The sequence below is a fragment of the Astatotilapia calliptera genome, chromosome 10 (assembly GCF_900246225.1).
Source record: "Astatotilapia calliptera chromosome 10, fAstCal1.2, whole genome shotgun sequence".
Taxonomy (NCBI): Eukaryota; Metazoa; Chordata; class Actinopteri; order Cichliformes; family Cichlidae; genus Astatotilapia; species Astatotilapia calliptera.
In genome coordinates this window covers 21,914,166-21,933,172 of record NC_039311.1, presented here as the reverse complement: position 1 = coordinate 21,933,172, position 19,007 = coordinate 21,914,166, and the positions used below count along the sequence as shown (strand labels likewise).

Genomic DNA, 19,007 nt, shown 5'->3' with positions numbered 1-19,007 from the left:
GTTCCTCCAAAAAAGCCCTCCAACAACAAGTGGCTTTCAATTTCCTGTCTCCCATGGCCCTCACGCCATCATCGACAGGGTACGGGAAACCTGGAATAGGGCACAGCATTTCTAAAGAAGTCTAATAATAAACATCCATCCCTCCAGAGCAGAGTGACATATATTTCTCAGTCTGGGGTTATGATTCAGAGCTGTATCTAGAACAGCTTGCACACTGCATGGAGTAAATAGGCAACAGGAAACCACACAAGGGCTGCTGCGGGGGTTTTGTTTGGCCTGTTTGCTCCAGAATTAATAACACTAGTATTTGTTTATAGGTGGTCAAGCTGAGAGAAAATATATATAATGTAAAAATATATCAAACAGATGCAAAAAAAATAAATGAGTTTTTTTAAATCATATTTTTCAGTGATTAAACCTCATAATCACAAGTGTAAGCAAATTTAAGGGATTCTTGTAAAATTTTCCCAAATTATTAGGACCAGTATTATTAGTGTTCTCTTGATTAATACATGAGATTGGAGTGATAAGAGTAGCAAATGTGAGTTTATTAGAAAGAGTATGATCAATTTTGTTTGTTGCTCAGGTCTTGAGATTTAATTTCCATGAGGATATTTATCTGACCAAAACTGTTTATACTCTTTTTATACATAAAATACATCATCTGGTCAAAATCCAGACGATGTATTTTAATAACTGCCAGATTCTTGTTTGTTTACTTTGCTTAATCTTTCTTTCCATCATGTAGCTCCTGTCTCTCTATTTTGTCTCTTTCTGTGTGTCACCCATTTTCCCCCTCTATACTTCTCATCATTTACTTTGGCCTGGACATAGCTTTCAAAAGCGATCGCTGAAGGTGAATTGAATTTAGAGGAACCTTTATTTCCCAGAGTTCTCCCAAAGCAGAGGTTAAAATCTTTGCCAGTTGGCAGCTGTGTAGCGTAACTGACTACATACAATTTATTAGAGACGATTGGAGCATCTGCAGGCCCTTTTGCATCCCCGGAGAGTAGTAGAGTGGAGTGGCAATTCAGAGAGGGGGTCAGTGGGGGGTGATGGGGAAGAGAAGAGAGGACAGAGTAGGACGCAGATTATTAGGGTGCTTTTGAATTTCACTGAAAGACAGGGTGTAGCTGATGGAGCTTTCAATCTCATTCACATCAGAAGGCTAGCTAGCCAAAGAGATGAAGGGGGAAAAAAAATTAGTCTGTCTCAGTGCATGTTATTTGTTCCACTTACCGCTCCTGCTTTCAAAGATTGCATGTGTGGGTTTTGGGTGGGGGTATGTGTGTGTGGGCAGGTATATGTGTGTGACCTGCATGTCTCATGAAGCTAAATGTGTGGTGCACACTGCATGCATATACTCATTTGAAAACTTGTCAAATATCTACCTTTCTGATGCTGCTGAGGCTCTCTACAACTATCCTTTTACTACAGCACATATACAATGCACATAGAAATACGCTGATCTACTGGACTCCAGCATCTCATGCATTATGGACGTTTGGGGAACTGAGGAAGAACCTGTTTGTTATTCAAGTTGTGTAACAAGAAGTACACAGCACACATACACATTGTCAACAGTGAGCTAATGCAGTATCTCCAGATCGAAGGAAAATATACAACCACAGTGAGCATAAAAAAATTGTCTATAAAGATATGCATGACCCACAAATACAGTTTATTCCAGTTTACCTATGTAGCTAGGAGCAAATGTCTCTTTCTTTTTCATGCACATAGTTTTGTGACTTCAGATTTGATGGTCTGAATACAGTATCTCCTTGAGCTAGGATACCCTTGAAGAAGCAATATTTCCTCACAGCTGGATTGACCTACAATACACACAGGGGTGCTTTAGGGGTGTCAGTGCCAAAATGTATGTATGTGTATGTGGGGCAATGCCATACAAGGATAACACTAGAAATGTGTTATTGTGGACCATAATTCTATCTGTCTTGACAACACTACAAAAACATATAAAATATCAGTGATGGGAAGGGCATAAAGTGGAATGATAACTGCAAAGCCATTTTAAGTACAAACAAATGATGATTTGAAACAGATGACCTACATACTTGAACTTGCATTGCTTTCACTGAAACTAAATGTAATAGGTTGCAAATGTATCACTTTTTAGGAAGGTGCAAGTCCATATATGATAGTGCGGGAGAGATCCTAAGCAAATAGATCAGTTTGAATTGTTTTGAGAACTATATTTGCCATCATGAATGTATACCATTAATAATCTCAGATGAGCATCAAGAAGCCTTAATGCTCAAAGTGCTCTACAAACAAAAATACAATTCAACATTTTTTCATATTTCACCTTCCATTTAAAAATATTTAAGTATCTGCTTCAAAAAGTACACAGAAGACAGTAACAGGTAAGTTTCTTAGATTTGTGTGCATTTACTAACACACCAATTAGGCATTCAAAAAACATTGAACTTTGATATTTAATTAATAATAAAATCTCCTTTGGCCACAGTTACTTAAACATTAACTTTTAATCGGAAACTTTAGTCATGCATACTATTCAAGATGACTATAGGGCAATCCGTTTTCACACAGCTGTGTTAGTGAAGCCATATTCTTTGAATGTCCAATGTGAATAAGTCCCTTGAGATCATGTCTGTTTGGTTAAGGTTTGAGGTCTTACATGGCAACTCCAAAAGGCTGAATATCTTTGTGTGGTTTGATCTGTCTAATGTGGAACCAACCTGGGGGATTCTGTAGTCTAACTGGGAGACTTCAACGCTCATGTGGGCAATGTGTGCAAACCACAGTCTGTCCATAACAAACACCATGTTCAAAAATAAGGGTATCCATGAGTGCATGTACACCAGGATACCCTAGGTCGCAGGTTGATGATCGATTTTGTAATCGCATCATAAGAGCTACCATTAATTCCGCACACACGTGAAGAAAGTTGCTGAGCTGTCAACTGATCACCACCTGGCCATGAGTTAGATCAGGTTGCAGGGGAGGATGCTGGACAGACCTGGGGTCACTAAACGTATAGCGAGGGTAAACTGGGAACACCTGACAGAAGCCCCCATCCATGAGTTCTACAAGTCCAACCTCTGGCAGATGTTCAACAGTGTTCCAAGAGCAAGTGGGGACATTGAGTCCTAATGAACCATGTTTAGCACTTCCAATGCTGAAGCTGCTGAACTGACCTGTGGCCGCAAGGTGGTTGGTGCATGCTATGGTTGTAACCCCCAAACCAGATGGTGCACACTGGAGATGAACAGAGCCATCAGGCTGATGAAGGAGACTTATCCATCTTGGTTAGCCTTTGGAATTCGGAGGCAGCCGATAGATACCAACAGGCCAAGTAGAACGTGGCTTTGGTGGTGGCTGAAGAAAAATCTCAGCTGTGGGAGGAGTTTGGAGAGGCCACGGAAAAAGACTGCCTGAAAGAGATTCTGGCAAACTGTCAGGCGACTAAGGAGGTTCTCTTTTTCCACTGTGTATGGTGGAAGAGTGTGGGTGAAGTGCTGCTGATTTCAACTGAGGATATTTTTGGACAGTGGAAGGAATAATTCAAGGACTTAATTAATCCCATCGACAAGTTTTCCATAGAGGAAGCAGAATTTGGGGACAAGGGGGATGACTCGTCCATCACCGGGGGCAAGGTCACTGAGCCAGTTAAACAATTCCTTAGTTGCTTGAAAACTCTAGATGTTGTAGGGCTGTCTTGGTTGACACACCTCCACGATGTTTAGTGGAGATCAGGTGCAGTACCTCTAGATTGGCAGATTAGGGTAGTGCTTCCCATTTTTGAAGAAGGGGACCGAAGGATATGCTCCAACTAGAGGTGGATCACACTCCTCAGCCTCTATGCCAGGGTGCTGGAAAAGAACTGGTCATGTCCATGGTCATGGAACACTGGAACACCTCCTTACCCCCTCAATGATACTTTAGAGTACATGACATTTTGCCCAAGTGGTCTACATGTGTTTTGTGGACTTGGAGAAGGCATTCGACTGTTTCACTTGTGTGTTCTGTGAGAGGTGCTTTGGGAGCATGTGGTATCTGTCCCACTGCTAGGAGCCATTCGATCCTTATATAACTGTTCGAAGAGAATTATTTTGTTTATCTACAATTGTAACTTCGACAGTGATCTCACAAATTCCCAAAGGTCTGATGAACATTTTAAGCCATTGCAATGTGCAGAAAAAAAACCTTATTTCATATATGGGAGTGACAAAAAGTACAGTACTTTCTTCTGGCTATCAAGTTGTACCACCATTTATCAATCAAGAAACTGTTAGTATTGCAATATAAAATGTATTTGTTTTGTCCGTTCTCTCTAAGCTTTTCTTTCCCCCCTCTTTCTCATGATCTCCCAAATGGTCATGGCAGAATGCTGCCCCTCCCTGATAGCGGTTCTTCCAGAGGTTTCTTCTTTTCCTTCTCATTGTCACCAAGTGCTTGCTCATAGGTGTTTGCTCAACTGATTGTTGGGGGTTTTCCTTATAATAGTTTCTTTGCCATGTAATATAAATTACATGTTGTTGTTAATGGAATTGAACTTAGGAAATGTACTTATTATATTATACATACATAAACACAAATCACAGTTAGAGAGAGAAGTACGAGAGAGAGAATCTGCAACAGCAAAAGGAAAAGCCCTTCAAAAGACTCATTTCATACTTTATCACAGCTGTCTATACAAGGTTGAATAAGATAGAAATTGTTTCATGATTCATATTCAACACGGGTGCTGGACATAAAACTCCCTTTAATGGCACAACAGGCAACCACAGAACTTGTTCTATCTTGTTGGAAACAAATACGAGAGGGAAAATCATACCTAGCCCATACCTAAGACTATGATCAATAAGCTTGTATTGTCTGTGTTTTGGGTTTTTTTGGACCGAAAACTAGCCATCTAAATTTAAACTAAACTTGTAACTTGCATAAAAGTAACAATGCTAAAATGCTTTCCCATAAGACAGAAGTGAGAGCAAACATATCCTTTAGGCCAAGTGCTACTGCTGCATTACACCGCTCAGCGCTATCCCATTATCAACTCTGTGCCACGTTCAACTGCTGTGAAAACCAATCCACACCCCCTGGTTCTCCTGCCAAGCCATTATCAACTTCTCGTATTTTGACAAGCTGCGATAAAGTAGGATATAGTCCTGTGCTCCATTGACAGCTAGTATCATGAGTTTTCACACACTGTAAAATCTATGTTATTGCCAGACATGAAGCAAATCATGTGACCAACAGTCAAATTTATAGCAAAGATAAACAGTCACAAACACGTTAATAAATCTGTTTAATCAGAGAAGGAAGAAAATATATACACACAAGAATATACACAAGGAAAAAAAATATTGTAACTTTGTAATTGCTGGCCTCATGTAAGGTTTATTAAAAGATTAGCGTCAAGAATCTTCCAAATAACTTTCTCATTTGGTTTGTTATACATTATAGTTATTGCAACTGACAACATTCTCAGTTGGTTGGTAAAATGAAATAATTTTAATGAAATAGTGATTCGATTTTGACTCCTAATGTAGCACCCCGGTAAGTATTACTGTTGTATTTAACAGGTATCACTGATTGGATCATTATTCTCTTATAATAGGAGAAAAAAACCCAGCATTGTTAAGAATTTTTGCGGCGGCTGTACTACAAAGCAAGTTTAGCATACCCAGGATAACTTTGTCTTATCTGGGCTCAGTTATCTTAATACTAGCAATTCAGCAATGTGTTCACACTATGGTGGTTATCAAATGTAGACTCAGCTTGCCTATAAATTTGGATTAAAAGTCAGCAAATGCAAATAGTTATCCTGTTTTAGGATTAAACCACTGTATCTCTTAGTGGCCACGCTTTTGTACACACTGTATTTTAATGTATGTGAATAACATCTACACTAACAATAAACTGAGAGTAAGAAAAAAAAAGACTTGTGTCATTTTCCTTGTCTTTATGTGATTCAACTCAAATGTTTTAACTGCTGTGGTAAGGGTAGCCTGTGAAATCATTGTTTACCTCAAATGTCAGGTGTGAAGTCCATGTCTATGTGTTATAATTTACACTTTTCAATTGTGTTTTGGTCAAGGTGTTTACAATGTCCATCTTACAAATCATTATATATTGCTAATCAGAAAGAAAAACAAGAACAACACCTTTAACACTTAAAAAAACTTTAGTCCCTATTACTGTCCTATCACTGGGAGATAAGGGGTCTTCCATGTATGGTTATGTCATTTTCCTGAGCACTGATTGGTCAGTAGAGGGTGACTGCTAATCCTTTATCTCAAACATTACCTGCTGTAGTGCAAGTGCTTAACTGGCTTTAATTCATCAGTCATTATAGAATTATGAAAAACAAAAACAAACAAACAATTGTATATTACATATTATTAGTGTCTTATTTGCTTAGTTCTGATGACTATAAATGTCATCTGACTTTTATAACCTGTAACCTTCATGTCACTCTAAAATTTTGGCCTACTGACATGTTTAACTTTGTTCAAAAGGTTGTACTAAATGTGAGTGGCTACGCTGTGTCGTATTGTTCCCTGGATAATTACGGCATCTTTCTGTGTCATGACCGTTCTTGTTTCATAATAGACGTTTTAGAAAAAAAACATATTTTTACCCTTCCCTCTTGTCCAATTTTTGGGATGCATTTAAAGAGAACAAACACATACAAATAAAGAGAAGCAAATCTCTGTAAATGTGTCTGGCACCCTTTGCATCTGGAAACACTGTACAGAGCTATTTTGTTGTTTGACAACAGGCACTAAAGCAAAGACTTGCATCTGCACTCTCACACACATCATTTTGACCTCTGGTAGGTCACTGCGGTGGGATGAGCCAAAATGAAGCAATCTCCCTGCACTCACACTTCATGGGATATCATACTGAGTGTGTCAGTCAGAACATGTTACTTGATTAACAACCTAAAAATAGATCCCACGCAGTGATGAGTGTTATCCCTGGTACACAACACTCAACAGCAATGCTTACACACTAACACTCATATTTTGAACACACAGTCGATCGTGATTCAACTCGTGCCCTTCCTATTAAGAAAAAGAGCAGGCAAAATGGAAAGTGCACCCAAATGTGGCTGTGACTATGAGTATTATATGCATCTGTCTTTGCTTTTCTGTAACACAACTTCAGTGACACAACATACTGTGCAGCTCTCAGCTTTGAAGATAAATGTGTGCACAGTAAACTGTGAGTGTCAGAGACATATCATACCATCTTTAATGCATAAATAGTCACCTGGCATCCAGCCATGACAGCATATGGCTAAAAAATGTTTCAATCAAAGGAAAATAGCTGCCACTAAACATTTATCACTGATTAACACTGGGAATTAAGTAATTATATAGGCTCAGCGTCTTTGGCAAAAATAACACTAGCTTTGAGGAATCTGAGATTAGACCTGTTTGTGTCCTAGTCCAGTCCATTCCACACTGTGCTGACTGTCTTAGTTTCAGCAACTAACAGGATTTTAAGAATATTCATCAGTATGTGGGGTTGAATAAAAAGGTTCTAAAGCTCAGCACATAGTTCATGCTACATTTTCTCCTTGGAAGTCTAGGACTAAACTTGCAAATCCTCATTTGTGATTTAAACATGGACTTCAAACTTGTGCAAAGAGCTCTGAATGTGACCCAATCTTCATGTGCAGGATGATGCCTGGCGTGGAGAGTTTTCTGCTGCACACAAAAAATCAAACAGCAGTCTCCAAAAAAAGAGTCCACAATGTCCAAACCTGAAGGCAGGAGAATCACCAGAACCATGCTCATCAACTGACTTTGTATGCAACCACACAAGCCATCTTGGGTTTATTTCCTGAAAGCGGATGGTTGATTGTACTGTCACTCCTAATTTGTCTCTCCAAAGGTGAGTCCATAAAAAGTTCAAAAGAAATATGTTGTGATATTTTTTGCTCGTTTTTGTTTTAACGAATAAACTAACAAAAAAAAACAACAACCATTGAGCAGGTGTGCGCAAACACTACAGTAATACACACAAACAAATAGAGTAGTGGGACCACTGAACTGAGCGATGCCTGCAAAAATGGTAGGCTAGCCGATTAACCCACTTTGATTTGTAACTCTGTCTAATCCCCCCTGCAGCAGGGCCTCAGCCTTGTGTCATTATCAAATAGGCAAAGAAAAAATGAAAATGAGAGATACACTTTGGAGGGAGAGAGAGAAAGAGAGAGACAGACGGGAAAATATAACAGAGCAACATAATATAAGGGTAGAAATTATTACCTTGCAATACTCAATAGAACAGTGGCAATATGCTGTTAAATCGCCCTGCTCTGCCCACCGACACGAAAACAAGATGATTTTAGACCTACTGCTGCAGGGAATGTGCTGTTGTCTGAACATCCAGCCCATCATTCTCTGTCACAGGCAGCAGTGAATCAGATGCTTAACTAGTGAGCTTGTTTAACCTGAGGGAATTGATTACATGCCTTCCTTCCCTTGACATTTAGAGCTATGGTACTAATTGTACAATATGCAATGTCTGTAATATTAATAGCAATCTAAGAAGTACATTTCTGGTGCATGTGTGGATACAGTGATGGGTGTATGAAACTCAGCTGATATTTCAAAGATAACCAGATTTGAGTTATATCAAGATGTGAAAATGCAGTGGCCAAACACTTAAAGGATTCCTCCATGTACAATTTAGTGTACCCATGGGACACCCAGCTTTTAATATTTTGAAAAGTTTTAGTGAATTTGTTTTTTTGCATTTGCGAAAGTGTTGAACTCCATATGTTCCTTTCTTTGTTCTGCCTATCCAGTTTCCTTAACAGGAAAGAGTGCAGAGAGGCAAAGTGCAGTAAGACAATGGTATTCTGGCAGTAAATATATCCATCTTTGCTGTTTAGCTTGCATTCAACCCAGCACAGAAACTTTTTAACAGCTTAAGGTTCAACACTTTTAACCTTATGATGGAACAGGATGAAAAGTGAGAGGCTAAGTATAGCAAGGCTGTGAACTGTGCCTAAACTTTGAACCTAATTAAATACCATCCATCCATACGTACATGTTCTTCCACCTATCTGGGGCTGGGTCACAGGGCAGGAGCCTAAGCGGATAACCACCATCTCCAGTTTGTCCGTGGGAACAAGAAGGTGTACTCAGGCCAGCCCAGCGTGTCCTGGGTCTGCCCCATGGCCTCCTGCTGGTGGGACATGCCCGGAACACCTCACCGAGTAGGCGCCCATGAGGCATTCTCATCAGATGCCCGAATCACCTCAACTGGCTCCTTTCGATTTGTAGGAGTAGTACTATGAACCCCTCCCGGATGGGCAAACTCTTCACCCTATCTCTAAGGGAAAAGCTAGGTTTCCTTCGGCGAAAGCTCTTTTCTGCTGCTTGTATCCGTTTACTTTTTCCTTTCAGTCGCTACACAAAGCTTGTGACCATTGGTGAGGGTAGGGACATAGATTGACCGTTAAATCGAGGGCTTGGCTTCTACATTTAGCTCTCTCTTTAGAATGACGAACTGATGGACATACCGGCATTTTTGCAGTCACTGCAACAATCTGTCGGTTGATCTACTGCTCTTTTCACTCGTGAACAAGACCCCGAGATACTTAAACTCCTTCTTTCAGTAACTCATCCTTGGCCTGGAGTGGGCACTCCACCTATTTCCAGCTGAGGACCATGGCCTTAGACTTGGAGGCCACCACCTAATGAAGCCAACAGAACCACATCATCTGCAAAAAGGGATTGTTAGACTGCCCAAGTGAAAGCTTTTCAACACTTGGCTACGCCTAATTAAATACAGTGATCGAAAAACTACTTTTGAATCATAACTCGGGGCTGAGGACAGGTTTTGTAAAGACGAGTTGTGTGATTTTAAAAAGATACCTGCAGTGAGATGAGAAATAATGGCAAGCTAACTCCTTAGTCCCTATTTAGTCAGACATCTTTGTACACACGGCTTAAGAGATTTCGACTGCACAAAAACCTGTGGTAATCTTGTCATGGGGACAGCTGCTCCATCTTTCTCTCCTCCCTCCTCTGCCTCTGACTATTTCCTGTGCTCTCAGTAATATAATATCACTTTCAGCTATGTCATTCTTTCTTCATGCCCACCAGCCACTGTTTTTGAATTTTCCTGTTGCTTCTTGACACTGATCACAATGACCTCTCTTTCTACCTTATCTGAAATTAATAGCACATAGAAAACATTTTCCAGGTTGCCTAAGTTGTCTTATTCCCGTGTTGCTGCAGCCTTCACTGTGTTCCACTTGTCTGTACCTGCTTATATGATCATCAGCCTCCTTTTTGATTTACTGCCTACCCACGGCATTTTAAATGTGTTTGCTACATCTGATTGACTTTGGTTCCAACTGTTAGCTTGCTTATTGAGCAACTAAATACTCAATCTTCTCTACAGTTTCAGGCTACACTCAGCAATCCAGATTGGAGATCCTTCAGCACTCTCTTTATAACAGTTGTTGCTAGGCAGTTGTGTCATGGCGCTCAGTTTGGTACTACTTTAGTTGCTTTTAATTGCTATTAGACACTGTGTGAATGGTAAGTGGTCTAGTTAAGAAATATGTTAATTTGTTAAATTTGCAATTGTTTTTTAAAAGATAACACGAGTGGAAATCTTTGTTTTTATTACTGTAAAACATTTTAGGATAACATTTAATAAAATTGCATTACAAGTGCTTTTTGATGTCCATGCCCTGTCTCTAAAACAATCAATACTTAAAATAAAGAGGTTTAGTAATGAATAATTCCAGCTAGTTTCCAAAATATGTGAACACTGATGGAACATGTATTACTTGCTTTGTATGTGTTAAAGAATTTAAATTTACTTTACATACTATATTCATAAAGCCAACAAACAGAGTCTTAAGGCTCTGACACGTGGTTTTTTTTTACCCTAAACTTGTTGGTATTTATTGGTGAGGCACATCCTCGGTGATCACTTTATCGTGTACAGTGCTCATCAAAGGAGGAAATTCCTCATTTATGTTTATTCTGTTCAAGTTTTACATTCATTTTCTTAATCTCCCTGATGAAGAGGATCATTTAGAACCTTATTTCTGTTTACCTGCTTTATTATATCATGGTCTTATCGCAGAAACACAATTATTAGCTTCAGCCTCATTTATATTCTGCTAATAGCTTCTGCTAACACCTACCTGTAGGTTATGTGTTCTTATTGTTGACATAAAAAAGTAATCCTATGTTGTGTACATAAACACCCACATAAATTATGCCTTTTTTTAAAACAAGATTCAAGTGACCCATGACTTAACTGTAAATAGATTACTAAAACTCTATAGGCTGGCATCCATCCATCTGTTTTCATAACCATGTATCCAATTCAGGATCATAGGCAGAGCTGGAGCCTATCACACATAGGAAAGAGGTGGGGGACACCCATGACAGGTTGCCAGTCTACCACAGAGAGACAGCGACATGGATATAGGTGTGAATGTGAGCAGTCACAACTATACAGCCAAAATAGAATCGCTTATTACCCTAATATGCACGTCTTTGGACTTGTGAAAAAGGTTGGTGCACTAGGAGGGAACCCACACATGCAGAGGGAGAACGTACTAACACACAAAAATGCCTCAGAACCTAGAATCTTTCTCCAGTGAGGAACAGGGTCATCACTAAAACACAATTTCATCTCCAACATCCTCTGCACAATGTCATATTTACTTGTTGATTTCTATGCAAGGTGAAGAATTTCCATTTCCGTTTCATGTTTTTCCTCTTCATGCTGATTAGACAGAGGAAAGTCATGGCCAGATTTACAGGTGGAAAGAGGTATCACAATGAAAACTGCCATGAAAGAAAATATTAAGAGAGTGAGAGGGTGGAGAATATTCTGTGACACAAGGGTTTCTGTCTGAAGAACAAACTATACCAAGGAAACAGGTTACACCTGGAAGCAGTGGGAGAGACAAGTGAATGCCAAGGACAGGAACTTATTAGAAAAGTTCAAAATGCATCACAGCTTAATAATGAGGGAGTTGAAAATATTCCCTGTGAATATAAATGTATGAGTAAACACGTTTCACTAAAATACTCACTGTGATAAATATTTTTATTTGGACTGACCTCCAAATCAGCCTTTTTTCCCCTTTCAAACTTTTGCTACAATAAGAGTAAACAAACCTGAAAGTATTCACAAATAAATTATAAGCTTTTCCTACCAAATAACATGGTAGCATCAATATACAATGAAGGAGGTCTTTTATTTCCAAATGTGTTCTTCTATTGATATATAAAGGTTGTTCACAATTCTTACATAACATTTCCCAGTGCTTTCATAATCAGCTGATTAAATACTACAAATTAAGGATGCTTCAGATGTTGTAGGTTTTGGAAGCAAAAGTTACTGTGGCAGACTGCAACGCAGCTATGCATCTGTCCATAGTCTCTTTTAGCTTATAAAGTAGTTTTATGGCCCGCAACTGTACAATTATTGTGTTCAGCTTGTTTTCTTAAATAAATAAATAAAAACCCTGAATGTGACCATGGGTGCATTTGTCTGGACTCTGGTCTCTTGCATTATTCCAACAACTTCACTGAGGATCTGTTAAAATACCAGTTTATGAGATGAGACATGACTATAGACCAGCGAGGGCTTTGGATTTGCGAATGTATGCATGTGCATGGGAGAAACACAGACACACTGTACTTCTCATTAAAGACATTTTAAGTATGTCCATGTCTGTTCACAGACTGAGGATAAGAAGTCACTTCACTACACGAGGCACTTCAATGAGCTTTTAGCAAGTGTAACTTTTAATGAAGACGTTTTGACTAGTTATAGCCTTCCTAAAGTTAGAGGCATGGTTATAACTTTTACACTGAAAAAAGAAGATTTTTTTTTAGTCATTTTAATCAAAGTATGCCATCAAGTTGCAAAATTTCCAACTCAAATAAATATTACCAATATTTTCTAAATAGCTTGTTTCAAATTTATATCTGAGCAAAGACGATTTAATAGTTTCACATTTAATTTGACACTTTGCACACCAAAAAACATTGGTGTGTCTTCACAAATTCACACATGTTGATTGAGTTTTAGCACATTTCTTTTTATTTCCTTCCACAAATGAAAGGTGTTTCAGTTTGTGAATCTTCACACATTGCTTCTTCGCTTCCATTAGTTACTATGCAACAACCATGGAGCAGGAGTGTGGGGGTAATTGGAGTACTGGCAAAGCCTGCAGCAATCAACCTGTGTATAGCTTTGGTGAAACCCTGCCAAAGTGTGTGGGCTTTGACAAAAAAAAGACAATAGAGCTGATGTATTCTTTAATGAAAATAGATTTAGTGGCGCTCATTATTTTCTAAGATTACATGACACCCATCAATTGGTTTAACCTTATTATGATCTGATTAAGCAGATGTTTTCTTCCCCACTGACATTTTATACTAAGTGTTCTTCAGTGTTCAAACCCATGTCATGGAAACCTATTTAAACTAATACTGACACGGTTGAACATTCCTCCGTACGTCATCTGCTCATTGGTATACAGCTCTATCCAGATTACTGAAGGTGGCTGTGACATAGATTTAGACATATCTATAGAAGCAGGCTTAATATCATTTTAAAGCTCTTAGGTCTGGGATGAGATATTGTGCAATACCACATAAGTGCTATCACAATCTTTCTTCCTTTTTAATATCATGTGGTAAGCAATAATCTCCTGCCTTTCAGCCAACATCCATTATAATGTATCTTTATGATATATAGTATAAGCGGTAGAGTTTTCCGTACAGTCTTCATGCATTTACACCAGACGTGCTGAGAGGTGGTACCAAAATTGAAGGGGGTCTGAAGTTTGCAGTCCCTCTCCAACAATCAATAAGCTCCTTTCGACCTTTATGTGCATCAATAATGGTATTTCTGCCTTTTGGAGGGGGATAAGAACTTTTCTTCATCCTCAGACAGGAATATTTCTCTCCTGTGAAAACTGCTGGCTTAAACTTCAACTGCTCAGGAGCTAAACCAAAAGTAAATGTTGAGACTTGAGCAGCAGAGAAGCAGAAGACAATTACTGAGAGGATTGAAGGGAGATCTACTAATGCATCTATATTCCCACTTAATTTCCACTATTTTTTCTATTTTTAATTTTGACCACGACATGAATCAAGGCTTGCAAGCCACTTGCCTTAGGTTGAATGTCTAACATGTCATTGGTATTCCGAGTGTGCGTCCCTCTCTGTATGTCCACCTCTGAGTCACGCAGAATGAACCCTCTGCAGCACTAGGTACATGACCTTCCCTCCAACACCAGCACCGCTGCTGGCTCTCCACATGGTAACTTGTTAATGTCAGAGCTCTTTCTCCTATCTGTCTCTCTCTCTGTCTCTTTATGTCACATACTGAAAAGTGAAAAATGTGACCCCTAGGTCTTAGACAATCATATCCAAAGTCCCAAGCCAAAGATTGTGACACTGGGTCCAAAACACAGGAACAAGTAACCTTTCACTGGCCACATCCTCTTCATTGTCAAGCCGCAATCCTTAAAAAAACCCAAACATGTAATATAGTTTTCTATATGGCACAATCATCAGTGAAGATATGCATGTACAGTTTTAATATTAAAACTGTACATGCATACCAGAGACGTATGTACATGTACATGCATACTGATGAATACCAGAGACGGCCACCCATGCTTAAAGGCTCTTTTAGGTTGAGAACTCATCTAAAGTGAGTTTGATGCAAATGATCTATGACACTGAGGACAAATGCTGCAAAAGATGTATTTATTTTAAAAGGTCTTTTGCAAAATGTCAACAAATACATATGCCATCACCTGGTGTCTCTGCTTCAGATGTGAGGCCTCCAACATAGAGTAATGCCAGACTAGCAGATTCAATTGATATATACATACCAAAACATGGATGTTCTGTTCTACCATGAAGATAAATGCAGCTCTGCTGGATGCATTCCTCTGTGACATCTCTCCATTATCCTCGACCCTCAACCCTTTTCCGTTCAATAAAGAAAGTACACAGGGAGGTTCTATCCCTGCACTGAAATAAGTGGCAGACAGAGAGCCAGATGGGGTAGAGGAAATGGAAGAAAGGAAAGTGCTTCTACACCAGCTGCTATCCTGAAAAGTGGCTACATTTAGAGGAAGACAAGAGATCAAAGATGCTGAGACCATTACACACACATGTGGCCTCTTCTTTTTATGAGACTCCAGTGGGTCAGGTGGTAATGACTCTGCTTTCACATTAGAGGGTGTTTAGTAGGCCAAACCTAACAAAGGCTTCTCATGATCAAAAGAAGCAGCTTTTTTGTGTTTAGATGGAGAGTGGGATTTTTTTTTTGTTGTTTGTCCGTGTGGGGGTGCATGAATATAAATCCCAGCTGTGGTGTGCTTGTAGGCAAGAATAATGATGTTAGGTTAGGTCAGTTTTTTTTTCTGAATGTTGTTGGGAGTTGAAAGTATTAGCAAAAATAGTTTTGGCACACCATGGTATCTAGCTCATAATCTATTACAGTTTCCTGATTTGCTTCCCGCACTGCTCCATGTAATCTAAATAACATAAATATCATTATTTACTTTCTAGCACTATTGTCATTTAATAATAAGTTCCTGCTGTTGTGCATTTTCTGAGAAAATATACAGAGAGGACACAAATTAAATGAAAAACCATGATGCTCGACCCCCACTGTACAGTGAGGTGATGTAACGACCTGTTATGCTGTGGGAACCTGAACCCTGCCATTTGGGTAGACTTGATCAAAATAGGAGAAAAGTATAAGGTTGTTCTAATAATAACTTTTTGCTACGATGAAACACTTCTATCGTGTCATCCTGGATGACAATTTCCCCATCCATAGGGCATAAGGGTCCTAATGTGGTTTAATGAGTTTGAAAATAATGTGAATCACTAGTAACGTAACACATGGTATGCTGTCCTTTTTTCCTAACCAGCCTGCATCTATAAATTGCATAAACATGTTCACATGCTTAGTTATTCTATAATTAATCTGGATGAGGATGGAAAGAACATCATGAATGCATTTGATACATGAAAATACATCTTATTTTAGCACTTACAGTACAGTTCTGAACCTACACTCTCTTTAACAAGTACATATACATGAACAACCTCTATGTAAGGCAGCTTTCAACATCCTTCACACAGAGAAAACATGGCTTTAATTAAGAATTCAAAGCCACAGTCCTAGGCTCCAAAGACTTGCATTGTGTATGCATGTGTGTGCGTACCTGTGTATGTGGGTGTGTGTGTGACTGATTGTGCAAGTCCTCAAATACATGCAAATAGACATATTATCATCTGTTTTCTCACTCTTGCGAATCAACAGAGGCACGAAGATAACAACACAAGCGACAGTGTTTGGGTGCTGCAGCCCACAATTTCCTAGAGTGAAACATATGCAACATATCACAGATAGCAACACCAAAACAACTGCTGCAGCAGGACACAGCTAGACATTTCATGTAAAAGTTGTAAATACTAATGTGCCAGCTCCCACTGTTGAAGTAAAACATTAAAAGAAGAAGTTTAAAAAAAATGTAGGAGTGACAATGCACCTATCAAAAGCTAATGCATAACATCATAAATATCATTTTGGCCCCCTTTGCTTGGTGTATTATAAGTGTCAAGCTGACCTTCCAGTGTGATAAAATACATGTCTCTGTTTCTCTCAAAACCGAGGTGATGTTCTATAATATCGTCACTAGGAGGCGCACTTGTATGAAACTTAATCACCTCTCATAGCTACAGCTGCTGAAGTTCCTCCACTGTCACTATTACTAGCAAAATCCCAGCTTTGACAGACTCGCCAAAAACGATGTTTCAGAAAATCTTGTCAGCGTTGAGACTTTTGTTAATATCAAAACTTCCCTCAAGATAGATGGAAGTACACTGCAGGTGCGTGCCATGTATGCAGATTGAACTTTATTCCCTAAAACAATTGATTGTGTTAGGTTAGTGATGCTTGGCTGTGCAGCCTTTTTGCTCAGAAAATGAGGCTGCAATCAGCTTAAAAGACCAAAAACCAATCGTCCATCTATTCCAGTCAATTTAAAAGCTCCAAAGAGGTTTAATTCGTGTCATGACACACAATGATCAGTGGCTTTGAAGTCTCAAACTCACGCCCACTGATTTGATCTGGCACGTTCACACAGCCTATGGTGGGCATCTCCCACCATAGGCTTAAGCATAACAGCTATCACTATCGTCACACACTGTCCCAAAAGTAGAGGTGATAATGGCCTACTTACCATATTGACTTCTGATACCATGTCTATGCTGGCTATATCTATATTCATTCCCACTCCAACCGGAGGACCTGGGCAGATGAAAACAAGCACACACAAAAAAGAAGACACTGCACATCAGATGTAGCCCGAGTGATTCGCTGACATATCGGTTAATAATGAGTACGTGACTAGGAAGCACACAGTTGTGAATTTAGCTCTTGTCAGCTGAATAACAGTTTACAGTGTTCATTTCGGGTGGGATTAGATGCGTTGGCCAGCAGTGAAAGTATTGGTATTGCCTCTAAAAGTTGCTGACTTTAGCTCAGATAGTTCTAACGTATTTCCGTGACAATAAACGCCTGAGTTGGACGTTAATATTAAGAAAAATGAGCAGATACTGTTTTTTCCCCAACTCTGGAGACTCGTCATTCAAATAAATGTGCTGGTGCAATTTATCATCCACATGTGTTCTGGCGTTAGTCGTATTTTATCTACACTGTCATTCTAAAGCTGATATATCCTCCCCCCCCTCCTTACTTGCTTAAAACTGCCCAGTTAACACATTAACTGTAATATTTCACAGGCTGACAACGCGCTGCCTTTAACATAGTATCGGAAAATAGAAGTACATTTACCTCCGAAATCTGGCCTCAATCGTATATCATAACCTTTTAACAGTCTGTCCACCGTTTCTTTGACCAAAGACATATTGCTAGGGTCACTGACACTGGCACTATGGACGAAGAAAACACAGAAAGAGACAAAATCAGATTCAAACAGGATATATTCTTCAAACAGAAGTGCCTAAGTATTTCCCATGCCGTCTGTAATACACTTAGTAAAACGAGTGGAGCATCCTCCGTCACTTACCTTTGAGCGCACACCATGGCCACAATGACGGGGAGCAAGCAGACGATAAAACACATCATTCTTCGTCTTCTGAACACTACCATATTTAAACTCTGTGTTTTTTCGCTCTTTTAGGAAAGACGAGGTCTAACTTATTCTTGCCAGCGCAGTAATTCCAATGCCGGGCGCATGCGTACTCCCGACCACAACACCGAGAGGCAGCACCGCTGCCGCTGATGGTACTGGCAAATCTAGGAGAAAATTTAAAGGAGAATCAAGACTTTAGGTTGCTCAGGGGCATATGGGGGTCTCCCCGTTTCTTTCCTTTTTTTTGTTTTGTTTGTTTTGGATATGCGTGAGAGAGAGAGAGAGAATGCGTGGGCGTGTGTTTTGATTTTTTACACGTTGAGCGGTTGTTTAAAAAGCAACAACTGTGATAGAAAAAGCGATAGTTCGACACTCGTGAGATTACTGAAAATTGTGGGTGTGGTTGTGTCTTTCCACTAGCTTTTTTTTCCGGACATCAGTTAGCCAACTCGTCAGTCCCCGAGCAAACCACTGAAGGCACTAAATCTCTTTGCTCCTGCAGAGCAACTCGGCAGCTCTCAGTTGAAGTCTGCACGACACAGTTCATATTCTAAATTTAGCATCTTTGTTTGTGAAACAGCAGCACTGTGGTGAAGCATTTAACTAAAATCTAGTTTTATAGATTCTGGAATTGGTCACAGACCTAAGCGTTGGTGAAGAGGAAAGGATATGTATGATACGTTCTTAAACCAAAGATCTAATCGACATAGGATATGTGCAAATATTATCAGATATGAGTATACATCAGTGACATTGTTTGTCCAAACCAGGAGACAAAACTTTTCCTACAGCTGGGGTACACAACAGGTCCGCAATTTGCTCAACG

The 19,007-nt window shown here is 39.4% G+C and overlaps 1 protein-coding gene across 1 annotated transcript in view; it reads right to left on the bottom strand.

The window, feature by feature from the left end:
• Positions 1 to 18,662, bottom strand: part of gabrb2b (gamma-aminobutyric acid type A receptor subunit beta2b) — a 64,151-nt gene extending 45,489 nt beyond the window's left edge. Inside the window, exons 1-3 of the mRNA XM_026182501.1 lie at positions 18,116 to 18,662; positions 17,881 to 17,978; positions 17,267 to 17,334 (exon numbers count right to left, since the gene is read on the bottom strand). Of these exons, the coding sequence (XP_026038286.1) occupies positions 17,267 to 17,334; positions 17,881 to 17,978; positions 18,116 to 18,198 (249 nt within the window). The 5' untranslated portion in view covers positions 18,199 to 18,662. The remainder of the gene's footprint in view (positions 1 to 17,266; positions 17,335 to 17,880; positions 17,979 to 18,115) is intronic.
• Between the last annotated feature and the right edge of the window lie 345 nt (positions 18,663 to 19,007).